This window comes from Lutra lutra, chromosome 8 (assembly GCF_902655055.1).
Source record: "Lutra lutra chromosome 8, mLutLut1.2, whole genome shotgun sequence".
Classification (NCBI taxonomy): domain Eukaryota; kingdom Metazoa; phylum Chordata; class Mammalia; order Carnivora; family Mustelidae; genus Lutra; species Lutra lutra.
Window position 1 is genome coordinate 66,052,718 of NC_062285.1, and position 14,051 is coordinate 66,066,768.

Consider the following 14,051-nt stretch of genomic DNA (forward strand, 5'->3'; position numbering starts at 1 on the left):
CTGTCTGGACTCCTGTTTGAAGCAGAACTTATGGAGCTTCGTGAACAAGTTGCTATTAATTCTAAAGTCCATCCCTAATTTATTGGGAGGCTGAAAGCAGTGGAAGGAAGAGAAACTTTGGGGGCAGACTATCACGAGTTTGCTTCCAGGATCTAGGGCTTAGTAGCTGAGGAATTTGCGGTGTTATCAGCCACATGTGATACACATCACCTCTAAGTAAAAATAATAGTTAATATCTCTTGAGTGCACACTCTGTGCCAGTACTTATCTAGCTTCTTTATATGTATTAATCCATTTAATTCTCAATGTATGAAAGAAGCTATAATGATCTCCACTATACTAAGCAGTGGCAAGCTTCAGTAACTTGCCTGCGAATACAAACTTGGTAAGTGGCTGAGTGGGGAGGCAGAAAGTAAGTAGTAGATAGTAAGAAGTTAAAAATATGTAGTGGGATATTGAACAATGAGCAGGACTCTAGCTTAGAGATGGTCCATGAACCCAGAAGCAACTCTTTTCTTCAATATAACACCATTGACTAGGATGTGTTAAAAAAATGCATGGCACCCAAAATCCTGAGCAGCTGCTGTTGGGTAAAACAGAAGAAATGCCAGAAGGACATATGTGCCAAAGGTGACTAATAGTACAACGCACTATACTCATGACAGACACATTATAGGAAAAAAGTAGTAGACTCTGTGGGGTAGAAAGCCAAGCGTGTGTTAAGACAATATCATCTATGAGTGTTTAGAAATAAGAGTGCTGTTAGCAAGAGTTAGAGCAGGTCTCCTGGAGAGATGGAAAGATAGGAAATAAACATCGATGGAAGGATGGACAGGGGTAAAAGAGAAAGTTTTGTCTGACTCGCAAAACACAGTAAGTAAAGAGTGATGTTGGAAATGAGAATGGTGTGTTTGAAAACCTGTGGGGAGGTGTGTCTGACTAAAGCAAAAGCATAGTGGGGCGGCCATGTGAACTGGCTCTGCCTTGGATGGGAAGGGCAGCCACTTGAGTGGAAACAGCAAAAAAGAAAAGAACAGAAAAATATCAAAGTTCTCCTCACTAGGTGACTATCTTGGTCAATTTTTTTAAAAAGATTTTATTTATTTATTTGAGAGAGTGAGCAAGTAAGAGAGAGCATGAGAGGGGAGAAGGTCAGAGGGAGAAGCAGACTCCCTGCTGAGCAGAGAGCCCGATGCGGGACTTGATCCAGAGACTCCGGGATCATGACGTGAGTGGAAGGCAGTTGCCTAACCAACTGAGCCACCCAGGCGCCCCTTGGTCAATTATTTTTTGTCAGTGCCTTCCTGTAGTCAGTACTCACTGAAATTCTGAAACTATATCAAGCATATTTATAGGGGGAAATGGTTTGTTCTGTCTAAAGTCCAAGTCCTTTAATGTACTTCCAAACACATACATTCTGAAAAGAGTGATAGAAAACTGAAAAAAGAACAAAACTTCCAATAAGTGAGAAATAATTTGCCGGGGGAGACTTTTTTTTAAACTGTTTTTCTTTTTTTAGAAATGAATTAGAGAACCTGTTGCAGTGTCCTTTATTAAGTAAAAATTAATAAAAATTATTTAGTAATAATTATGATGCTATCATATTAGTTATATTGCACCAGTTATATTAATGATTAGTAATAGAAAAAAATGGATATTAATTAATAACTATTAATTCATAGAAAATAAATTTAATTAGACTTTAAAGAATATTAGTTTGAAGGAGCATCAAATTATTCATCTACCCCAGGCACACGTTTCCTGAGGTCTGAGTTGGAAGTCCCTCCCTGGAGAGAAGTATGAGATCAGGTGGAAAAACAGGTTGAAGTTAAATTATGGAAGTCCTTAGATGATAGTCTCAGGCACTCAGACTGTATCCCAAGCTCAGGAAAAGACTCTCGAAGGTATCTAAGCAAGTGAGTGAAGTGACATTTAGGAGGTCAAGTGTTGCCACTGTATGGATAGATAGGATAGATAGGAAAGGACACACAGGGAGACCAGGTAGAGACATGCTCAAGTAATTAGGCACAAAGCAGTGACAGTCCAGCCAAAGGTGTTCTAGGGTTCCGAAGATAGCTTGACACATTTTGAAGAAAAAAATAACACACTGCTTTGTGACTGACCAGATGTAAGAGAAATTTGAGCAGATTTAGGTGATAAGCATGAAAGAGAAGGTGAACAATGATGTCCAGCACAAAGCAAAGAATTTGAAGCAGAGAGCAGAAGCTCATTGGAGCGATAAAAGGAACATGTTTGGGTGGAAGATTTAGACACACCAATAAGACATGGATTAAGTCAGTAGACAGCTGCGGAAAGGCTACGTTATAGGAGTCCTCCTCCAGCCTACGTTACGTCTTCAGAGAAGGACAATCTGCACAAAAGAAGATAGCCACAATAGCCTTCTTCATGGTATGTTGTGAAGAGATACCCATCGAATATGCATTATTTTCCACCCCCTAGATCAGTCACATGTGGATCCTAACACCAATTTCTGTCACATCTTGAGTATAAAAAACAATATGGAATTTCAAAGGTTTGTCCAAGGAAAATATTTTTCTTCTTTACACTCACGTATTTCTTCTGAACTGAAATAAAATATCCCACGTATAAGCAATTATTTTTTTTTGCTGAGCAACAGATTTATTATTCATTTACTAGAAAAACATGTTTAGCACAAAGAGAGGTTACGTAGAAAGATAAAAACGTAACAGTTCCAGATATTCACTGATTTTTGAAAAAGACATTTCTCAATTTGTAGAATGTATAAACACAGACATGAAAAATACCAACATCACATTTTTTAAAAATTGGCAAGAACACTTGGCCTTAATAAAAATAAAATTAAAATGGTAACCTTGGAAACACTGCATTCTGTGAGATGTGTCCATGTTTCTTCTGGAAAAATCTACATGTTGGTTCCAAATCATATTTATCAATAGGAGTAATTTGAATACAGTGAATATTTAAACCCAGCTATGTCAAGAGGATAAACAATAACCACAGGCGTTAGGTCAGGAAAGAACTGAGCTTTTAATATAGACATTCTTATTTTAAAAACTCCAGGTGCATTCAGAGTAGTCTTAGTGATGGTATTAACAATGGCTAAAGTTGGAAGTGATGAAATTTTCAGTTGCCTTAGATTGCTATTAACATTACTTATCTTAAAATTTCTGAGTCCAGGTTTTTATTGTATGTAATTAAGTTCCATTTTTTTTCCATCTCTGTAACAACCCTTAAGGAGATAAGAACTTGGAAAGCTAGAAAAGTAAGGAAAATAGTAACAAAAGAACCAATATGTGGAGAGAGAGATAAATGAATACAATAATTTAATTCAACCAGCATTCATTATTATTCAAATGGCATTCTACAGAGGTTTACAAAGACAGAGTGGAGACACAAGGGCCAAACTCCATGAACTTAAAATCCATGCAGGGAGACATTACATTCTACTTATGTGATTCAAATAACAGGATTAAAAAAACGAAGGTAAAACAATACCGCAGGTGCATCATAGTGCATGCCAAAATGCTGAGAAAAACTGGTGTCATCAAAAGAGGCTCCAAAGAGAAAATGTCTGCGTGATTACACTCTGAGGGAAGTGTAGAATTTGGCACAGGAACCCCAGACAGAAGAATAGTTTAAGATAACTAGAGTGGAAACAGGAAGCCAGGAATAAACTCAGAGAAGACCTGAAAAGAAGGACAGGAGGCAAAGTGGGTAAGGGAATGAAGGGCCTGGAACATAAGGCCAAGGCATCAGAGTCTGATTCAAAAGGGAATAAGAAGCCACTGTTGGTTTTTAAATAAGAAAGGAGCTTCAGAAATATTCAGATGTTGTGTCTCCAACCATCTCTTGGGTTGAATGAAAATGTGATCAAACTCATGTTTGCATATACATGGCTGATTTGGCCTTTACTCTGGAGGCACCATGATCGACATATATGTGGTTTTTATGACGAAGCTAGATTTAAAGAACCTGGTAATCTAGCAAGCTCACTTTTTTATAAACTGACATTTAAGGCATTTATAGTTGACTATGCTGGAAATTCTCAAAAAGATGATTCCCCCAAATTTATTCCCAAATGATCAACTAAAAGAATGCATGTAGTACTATAGAGTGAATTGTGTCCCCCTAAATCTCATATTTTGAATAAGTTCTATCCTCCAGTGTGATAGTATTTGGAGATGGGGCCTATGGGAAATAATTAGGTTTAGATGGAGTCATGAGGGTGGAGCTCTTTTGAGGGGTTCAGTGCCCTTATAAGAAGAGACAGTGGACAACTTCCTTTCTATGTCTCTGCCACCTGAAGACAGAGGGAGAGGGTGGTTATCTGCAAGACAGGAACAGAGCCCTCACCAAGTTGCTGAATCTGCCAGCACCTTGACCTTGGACTTCCCAGCCTCCAGAGCTGTAAGAAATAAATTCCAGTTGTTTAGGCTACCCAGTCTAGGATATTTTGTTATGACACCTCAAGCCAACTAATACACTTATGCCATTATAAACATTTCAGACACTTCACTGATCCCCTCTCCATGTGCTTCCGTAGATTTTTCCTGGCTTTACCTTTCATGGGTGGCAGGCCAGGGGGTGTTTAGTTAACATCTGTTGGATGCTCTACATATATTATCTAGTTGAATCCTGGTAAGAATATGTGGTGTGATGACTTACGGTAAGTATTTCAAGATAGTTTTATTGGAAAAAAGTGATTGAAAATGTACACATTTTATAATCCACAATTAGGAGTCTTCTAAGGAGTATACATATATAACTAATTTGAAATCTGGTAGCCATAGTGGACAATGAAAATAAAACACTCCTTGATAACTTTTCTTAAGGATAATCAATAATTTATTTTTTTATCGTCACAATTACCACAATTATCTAGCTACATGACCAATGTCACTACATACCACAGGAAGACTGTCCACCTACACTTCACTGAGACAAAGACAACGGCCATTTATGTGTTAAATGTACAACGGGCTATTAAAAAGAGGTTTTTTACGTATAAGACAAGATGTGGCACATGATTTATTAACAGGGTTGATTTTAATACGTATTATGCCAAGAAGCAAGCATAGAAATGTTTTGGCATTGAGTTGTTTTTAAAGTAGAAAATAAGTAAACTAGAGAAATAAATCCAGATCTTAACTTACAATAGATACATTAAAATAGGAAATTAATTGGCTCCTCAGTATTTCTGTTCAAGCTTTTTTTTGTTTTCTTTCCTTTTGTTAGTTTTTTTTTATATATATATAAATGAGTAATACGAATATATCACAAGTTAAAGAAAGATCTCAGCCAAAAAGAAGGTACCAGCATATGAAAAACAAATGAAAAATTACCAGGTATTTTTGCTTACAAAAAATTTAAACTATAAAGAGTCACAAAATATATATAAAAATGCCACATTGAACGAGGCAATCATACTCTACCCAAACTGGTAGCACCTCCTAAAATCAGTCGCATCCCATTCATTCGGTCATACAGTGGTGACTGACAAAAAGGCATTATGCACCCGGGTGCCATCAGGAGACTTGGCCCCGTGGGTCATCAGTTCTTGGATTGTCATCCAGTTGTCCAAAATTTTCTTGTTTCTCTTTTTCATCATCTTTTTGTGACTCAGTTCAATGATGTTGATCTCCTTCTTGCCCTCGCTGCCACTCTGGGGGCTCTCCTTAAGACACTCCAAGCGGCTCCGCATCATGAACTCCCGGCGCCGACGCTGCTCTTTGGCGCGAACCAGGTGCTGCTTTCTCTCCTCTTTGCTCCAGTAGCGGCCCATTTTCATCTCGCTCATGGTGTCATCATCCGTCGTCATGCCACTGCGCTCCTCCTTGATCTTTAAGGCACGTTCCCTCAGAATCCGGTCTCGCACGGGTCTCTTGGTTATGTACCGCGTCCCGTCGCTCCTGATTTTCACTTTCCACTCCATCTTGGGCTCTGAACACTTCTGGGCCTCCTTGCACATGCTCACTAAACTCAGCTGGCTCTGCGCATACTCGACTGCGGATTTCTGCTGAATTAACTGCATGTAGCTTTGATAATGGCGGGCGTGTGCCGGGATGTTTGCGTATCTGTAGGAGGAGCTGTGGTAAGGAGAGAGGTAAGGGATGTGCTCGCTGCTGGTTTTCTCCTGCTCGGAAATCTTGCTGCCTTCGGAAATCTTCTCCTTGCCCTCCGCGCTGCAGCCTTGTTCGATGGTTTTGGCTTTGGTGGAGGTCGACTCTTTACTGCTCTGTCCAGAAGAAGACGGACTGGCAGCCATTGTGCTTCTCAGGTTTTTCTTATTGGTGAGGTTGATCATTCTGGGAAGGGAGCTGTCAGGGGAACGGTCCACAGTGAGTGGGGTGCTTCTGCAGCTTTCTGCTGTGTTGTAAGCACTAGAACTGTCCTTGTCCGACTTCTCTGGGTGTTCGATGATGTCGTCTAGTTTCCCCCGTGGCATATCCATGCTGGTGTTATAATTCCGGAATCCTCCATCGTGCAAAGCCCAGATGTCTCCATACGGGTCTGTCGCTTTCTGGAGCCTGTGCGCCTGCATGATATTCTGGCACTCCAGTTCAATGTTTCTTAGTTCTTCGTTAAGCAACTGTAGCTCGTGCTCCACTCCCTCTTGTTCCCCTTGATGGCATTCTATTGTGCTGCTCGAGTAATACAGGTCATACTCTCCATGGTTTCGAATCTTGCATTTGAGCTCCAAGAGCTGTCGGAATCTCTCACACTCCTCGTCCGGGTTGCCAAGGCAGTCGGAGTCAATGTATTCGCCAGACACGAAGCTCTCGTTGCACTGAAGCTCAACGCTTCCCAGAGTGTCTTGGCTCTGCCCCAGCTCTCTTGTGCTCTTCAAAGATGTGCTGTTGGGGTCCTCGGCGGCGTTCTCCTGCTCTGAGCTCTCATCATTCCGCAAGCTTTCATCCGTGCGCCCTACCCCGCTGTCCTTCTCATGGTTGTTGGAGGACGATGTTGCCGTGTCTGTTGTGCCTTCTTCTTCTTCTTGTTTTTTTGGCTGAGAAAATAAAGTGGAAAGATCAAATAAAACCCGTTATTTAAAAAAAAAACAAAAAACCCCCCACAGGTTGTTGCAAAACTTGCTTGAAAAAAATGATGCTTCTTGGCAAAGATGTGGTTCCTAGAAAGCTGTTCCAATTTTAGTACCCTTAACCATTTCAGAAATAAAGACATTTCGCTCAAGGCAGCTTTTTATGAACTGAAATAAAGAAAACCAAAACTGCTTTGAGACTTGACTTGGGGATAAATAAAATAGGCCACATTTTAATAAATGATTCTTACGTTAAGGTTCTCTCCTACTTGGGAAAGTGGCAGGAAGTTGTGTAAATGAGGTGACTGTATGAGTCTCTGAGGTGGTAACACAGAAAAGGATGAGTGAGACAGGTGGTCTAAATGGTCTTCTGCAGTGTGGAGGCCTGGAGTTCTGAAGCCAAGTCACCTTATTATGAGGATTTTTTCCCTGAACTTCAAGCTCAGAAGAAACTTCGCTGATTTATGACACATTGGTTATGGTAAGTCAGACAGCACACAGTATCACAGGGATAGGTTAGTACTGAAGCCTCGGTCCTTCTCTCTATCGATGAGGAACTTTAAGCCCAGATGGAATCAGTTTATGAGTGACTCAGAGAGAGGTAGAAAAGGCCAGTGCCATCCCCCAGAAACAGGATTTCTTCTATGTCCAGGATGCCATATTCCTGCATAGGTACCCTGACCTCAGTGCCTCTCCAAATCACATTGCTCAAAAGCAACAAAATCATCTCAGGACTGCTTTGGGTTACTTAAAGTATTTTTCTACTCTCAACCGGAACTTCCTTCAGATGTGAATTTTATTCTTCTCAGAGTAAAGTGTTAGTTCTCATGAAAATCGGAGAAGCACTGATTGCCAGACATGGGCATTGTATCACAAAAATATATTTTTGACATATTTGTGAATACACACTCATATGTACACTTTATTCCTTGATAGTTTACAGCTTTCATGTAGAACAATTCACTGTTGCTATCCTAAGAGGATGCTTATGTAATTCTTTCTCTGTGAAGAGGGTAAAATTATTTTTTCCTCCATCATGTATCATATACGAGTCTACATGGCAGTTTCTACATTGTGTTTCTTTTATACGTAAACTTACCATTTTATGTAAATATTTCCCTCTAGCAGGTGTAATTACACAATTAAATATAATTAAGTCTGTTAGTGTTAAAGAAGGACAGAAAGCATGAGAAAAGGTATTCAAAAACAGGCGTGAAAGAGTCTATCAAGAAAATTGCTTTATTTTCTCCCACAGAAAGCAGAACAAAACATCACATAAACTGCAGAGGAGAGAACATGACCATGTATAATGTTATTTAAGGATTCAAAGTCTTTCCTTAAAATAGTTTTCCTCATTTTTTGAAAATATGTTGAGATTTTAAATGTCATATTGATAAAAAAATAATATTCTAAATAAGTAATTGTGATTAACAGTGGAGTGCTTGAAATATCTGTATGGTCCTTGCTTATAAGCTGACAATAGAAATCTGATGTGGTGACATTCACACTTGCCATAGCCCCTCCAGAGGATATTATTGATATTGGACATCTGAGTGGATACACCACATTATTTACACATATTTTTTCATATCTTCAATGAGTTTAAAAATATAAAAAAGCTAGTGTTTTTGTTTTTGTTTTTTTTAGTCTTTTTATGTGGAGTGCCAAGGATACAGATAAATTATGCCAGGGGAGGTGTTCCACAATGTGTCAGCGGCAACCCTAACACCAAGGATAGTATGGGAAGTGAAACTTTCATGTGTACATGGATTTTAGTTTTGAAGTACAGATATACGTTTCCTTTTTTAAATCAAATTCTCTTTTCTTTAGTCACTGGTTTATAAGCAAGTATGAAAATAAAAAAAGCGTTTTCCATTCCCAAACCTAGACTTCCTAGTTTCTAATATAATGCCCCTCTCTCATTTATCCTTTCCCTATGGAATTATTATGGTGACAGGCAATGCTTCTACCAAGACATTTCTCATGTAGTATTATTGTTTATAAGGGCACAGACTTTTAAAGGTTTCTGTCCTTCTTATCATTTTTCAGTCTCATGCCGAAGAAAAATTTCCACACAATGAAAATCTAACCTCAGGGACATCTAGTGTTACCTCAAAAGACCTAGCATTTGTATTACGTCTGATGAGTAGGCAGCATTTGACACCATATCACTTCACCTGGACAGGATTTCTCCCTTCTTTCTTTATTCCAACATCCCCCTGTCAATTCTATATCAGGTCACATTTTGTATCTAAGAGAGAAAAAGCCTGAAGCAAGGACTTTCTTGCTTGTAACCAGCAGCTGCCACCAAAAAATATCTTTATTTGTGGCCAGCGTTGAAGTCGTACGTAAAAATTCCATCTGTCTTACCTATATTGAAAAGCAATCAGCACAGTAGCAGCATTGCTCGTGAGCATGAACTACTGTTTGTAAACTGGCCAATGAGCATCTATGCTCAGCCCAGCCAGAGTAGAGCACACATGGCTTTGACACTTAGTCTGCAACGAAATGATTTATTTAATATACGGGCCTGTGCCCAAACACACACGCATCCGTCTCTGTTGTGGAAAGCTAACGTGGCCATATATTCCATCATGCAGTTTGGTAAAGTGATCGGATGTTTGTGCTTCATGTCCCTAAGTGTAACTGTCCAGGATTTTTAAGAAACTATTAAAAAAAAACACAACAAAACACCCAAAAAACTATCTTTTAGAATGTGTTAAGAATTCATGTTGAGACCAGGGTGATAAGGGTAAGGATAATCCATAAACTGACAGCAGAAGCATTCATGAAATTATACCAGGCAGATGACTGACATGAACTCAACATAAAAAATCTCGGATACACTGATCTTGTTTTTATCCCATAGGAACAACGGCAATCACAAAAGAGTACCAAGACTCAGTCCGCTACAGGCCCCTCTGTAACCTTGCACCAGCAGTGAATTAATTAAGAGCAGAAACTTTGCTCATTTTAATTTGTATGCTCAGGATCAAGTGTGGTGCTTGGGACACATGAAGAGCTCAGCATTTTTGGCTGAATGATTATGTGACCCTAAGGCGAGATGATATCAATGATCTCAAATAGTGGGACTCCTGTCGAGAAGTACATAGGTAGGGCCATGATACCACAAACATAAATAAGATTGATGGCTTACATCATGTCATCATCGTCTTATACTTGCCTAACTATTCAAATAGACATATTAATATTTTAAATTATAAAATTAATTTTGGGTAGAGGGGGTAGCTCATGAAATATAGTTTCTCTCTGGCTGGCATATTGAAAAGCAACGCATATTTTTGCCATTAAATTTCTGAATGAGGTCGAACAGTGCCCGGGTCAACATTTGAATCTTGCTGTACTCTGGCAACAATGGTCCCTAAGCTTTCCAAGCTAGAAGGATCTTAATAGAAAAACATTGTATTTATTCCCTCTGCTTCATTTGAGATGCCCATCTGCTCTAGAAAAATTACCATTACAGAGGTGTTTGATCAAACCCTTTGATTTTTGTTTTTACTCCATTTATGGTTCTATATTAAGAAAAAAAAAAAAACTAGCAACGTTTCAAATGATGTAGGTCAAGTCGTTGGCCGTACCTGCTCCACCTCGTTGGCCGTGCCCTGCATTGCTTCATTATGCTGTTCTTCCAGCATCTCCAAGTTTAACTCCTCTAAGAATTCATTTCTTTCATCTTCCAACCAGCCTTCATCCAGCTGCAAAAGAATACATTAGTACATTACATTAGGTTAGTGCGAGCTCATGCTAAAAGAGGGTAAACTTAAATGGCGATGCCTGACCAGTTCCTTTTATCATAATGATTCTCTTCAGAATACCAGCCTCTGGTAAGTTCACCTCTCAGAAGGAAGAAAAGGTGATTAAAAAAAAAAAAAATTGGATGCACGTGCCTTTTATCCTTTCCTGAAACAGAGCTACAGATTTTCTCTCATAACCAAGTAGATCTCACAGCACAGAACATTACCGTCTTTCAGAATATATGAAAAGCATATTGCATAATCCACAGCTGTCACTCTCATTACCTCCAACAGTGCCCATATTAAAGCACTGCAAAGGTACTAATAGGGCCATGAGACAATTGGGCTTTTTTCCTTAACAACAACCCCCAATGAGACTGCATACAAAGTGTTCCCCACCCCCAGAACACACCGATGCTACCCTCATACCGCTTTTTTATCTTTAGGCAGATGGCTTCCAAGTTAACAAGATGGCTACATGCCACAAACACAGACATTTATTTGATCTGGGGGGAAGAACAGAAAAATTCTAAAATATTCTTCTCAAAAAAAAAAAAAAGGTAAGGCTATGCCATGTCTATTTTGATTCATTTTTCAGGTCGAATTGCAAAAAAATATATATATCTGAAACATTGCATCTAAAGGGAGTGGAGCAGTGTGGAGCATGCAGGGTTTTGTTTGTGGGCTCAGGATCCAAGTATTCTGGTGGGAGTCTTACACAAATTAAACTGAATAAATCCTTTCGGCTTCTCAATACAAAGTGAAGTGGGAAACCTTGCTAAAATGATGAGTGTTGACAGTCAATACAGATAATTTGCCTCAAAGTGGATTTCTGGAGCTGGATTACATAAATTAGCTGTCTATGCTGATTAAATTAACTGAATTACGGTCCATGTTCTGTTTTACTCTGTGTTAAAAGAAACAGCAGCTTTCTAATGAGCCGAAATTGACAATATAGTTGACCCTTGAACAACAGGGGTTTGAACTGCGTGGGTCCACTTACATGTGGATTTTTTTTTTTTTTAATACAGTACAGTACTCTAAATCTCTTTTCCTTATGCTTTTCTTAATAACATTTTTTTCCTCTAGCTTACTAGGCTATAAGAAGAGTATATAATACATGTGACATATAAAAATATGTTATTGGAGTGTTTATGTTATTTGTAAGATTTCTGATCATCAGTAGGCTATTAGCAGTTAAGTTTTTGGGGAGTCAGAAGTTACAGGCCAATTTCTGACTGGGTGGGGGTTTTGGCTCTCTAAATCCCTGCATTGCTCAAGGCTCAGCTGTAGTTTGAGGGATTTTCACCACCCAACAATGGCAAAATAAGCTCTTAAAGGTAAATGAAACTGTAACACTTGAAAAGAAAACAAACTCTGAGAGGACATTAAGTTGTATCGGAAAATGCATTAGCATATATGCTTCATATTCTTTAATATGAAGGTAGTTGTAAGTTTCTTGATATTTATTACAGGCTGCCTAGAATTTAAATTACTCAAATTTGAGGCCAAAGTGCAGACACATTTACTCATCCTCATTTATCTTAATGTAGCCTGAATAACTAAGTTCTACCTCACTGACTTTGATATGCAGATGAACTATGAAAATTAAGCTGACTAAAAATTCAAATTCAGATTATAATTGTCTAAGTTTTACATCCTTTTTTTCTTTAAGATTTTATTTATCTATTTGACACACACACACACACACACACACACACACACACACACACACACACACAGACTGCATGCAAGCACAAGCAGGGAGAGCTGCAGAGGGAGAGTGAGAAGTAGGCCCCCACTGAGCAGGGAGCCTGACTTGGGGCTTGAGCCCAGGACCCTGAGATCATGACCTAAGCTGAAGGCAGAGGCTTAACCCACTGAGCTACCCAGGTGAACCAGTTTTACATTTTTTAATCCCTTGTAAATTTTATGAAGCCAAAAACTCCAGACTCCAAAAGAAATTATGTAGAGCTACAAATGTTACTTTTTATAAGCACACCAAGGGATTTTTCTTTAATCAGGTCAAAACAAAATATTTGCTTGCACAGAGCTAGTGAATAATGGAACAGAGTCTTCTGAAATTTAAATGAAGGGGTGGGAAAGATAAGGAGAACAAACTGTAGAAATTAAGGATTTCCTATAACTCTTTTCTTATTAGCTAATCCCACAGATCCTTGGGTGTTACCTGTAGTCAGCCTACATCTATTTTGACAAGTCTTTTGGCTGGAGGTATACACAGCGCAGTGAGTGAGTCACCTCCTTTCCCTCTTGTATTTCCCTTTCCACTGAAATAAGCATTCATGGTAGTCTGAGTTTTAGACTCCGCCCCAGGCGGACCTTTCCCTGGAGCTGAGCCTGCAGGAAAAGGGGGCTCTCTTTATGAAACTGAGATCTGTCTGCACAGCAGTGGAACACACGTGCCATTTCAGAGAAAGGAACTATCTGCATTGTCTCTGGAGTAGTGTTTACAAGTTCTTATGAGAGCCCTCTCTGCCCCAATGTCCCAAGGGGAAGAGGACAGAATAGCAATATCTTTAATGGTCTAAGGAAGAAAATGAAAGGAAGTTGACAGGGAATGAAAGAAATGAGTTATTTAAAAATATTGCACAGATGTATAAGACTGCCCCCAGCAAATCTGTAGATCATTTCCAAGAATGTAGAGAGTATCTGAAATATTAAGAAAGGAAAAAGCCTAGAAAAAGTGCACAAGAAACTTCCACACTTTCACGAGTAAAATTCATTTGCAAAAAATACCATAATAAGATACATTAAAATTGATTAAAAATATAGGTGATATAAAGGCAAGGTTTTCTTGGATTTTTTTCTTGCCATTTTATAGCATGTACTGCTTAAATTACATTCTTAAAATATGGTGTGAAGATCCATTTTCTTTCTTTATTTTTCTAGAAATCTGATTTTCTAAATGCAATTAGCTTTCTTCCAGTGTCATGAGGCTTCTTTAGGATCAAGGGGCTGAAGCAGATCCTGATTTTGACAGGACAGAGTATCCTGCAGTCAGACAGCCATCTTTTCTCAACTGTGGAGAGGAAGTCCTGTTTGGAAATTCATCTTCCAACATTGATTCTGTTAGGTCAGGAGTGTAGTCAGATATTTGAAAATGCCACCAGTTCTACCAAGCATATGTATTCTATTAATGATTAACAGGATCTAGTCTTACATCATGAATTTTGATTCTTTCCACAGTCTGTTATAACCGTTCTATGGCATAGTTTCAGGAAATGCTTTAATTC

The 14,051-nt window shown here is 38.9% G+C and overlaps 1 protein-coding gene across 1 annotated transcript in view; it reads right to left on the reverse strand.

Moving 5' to 3' along the window:
- Window positions 1-3,217: 3,217 nt before the first annotated feature.
- The window catches only part of PDZRN4 (PDZ domain containing ring finger 4), a 364,107-nt gene continuing 353,273 nt past the window's right edge, over window positions 3,218-14,051 (reverse strand). The window contains exons 9-10 of the mRNA XM_047742655.1: window positions 10,642-10,758; window positions 3,218-7,009 (exon numbers count right to left, since the gene is read on the reverse strand). Coding sequence (XP_047598611.1) covers window positions 5,483-7,009; window positions 10,642-10,758 — 1,644 coding nt within the window. The 3' untranslated portion in view covers window positions 3,218-5,482. The remainder of the gene's footprint in view (window positions 7,010-10,641; window positions 10,759-14,051) is intronic.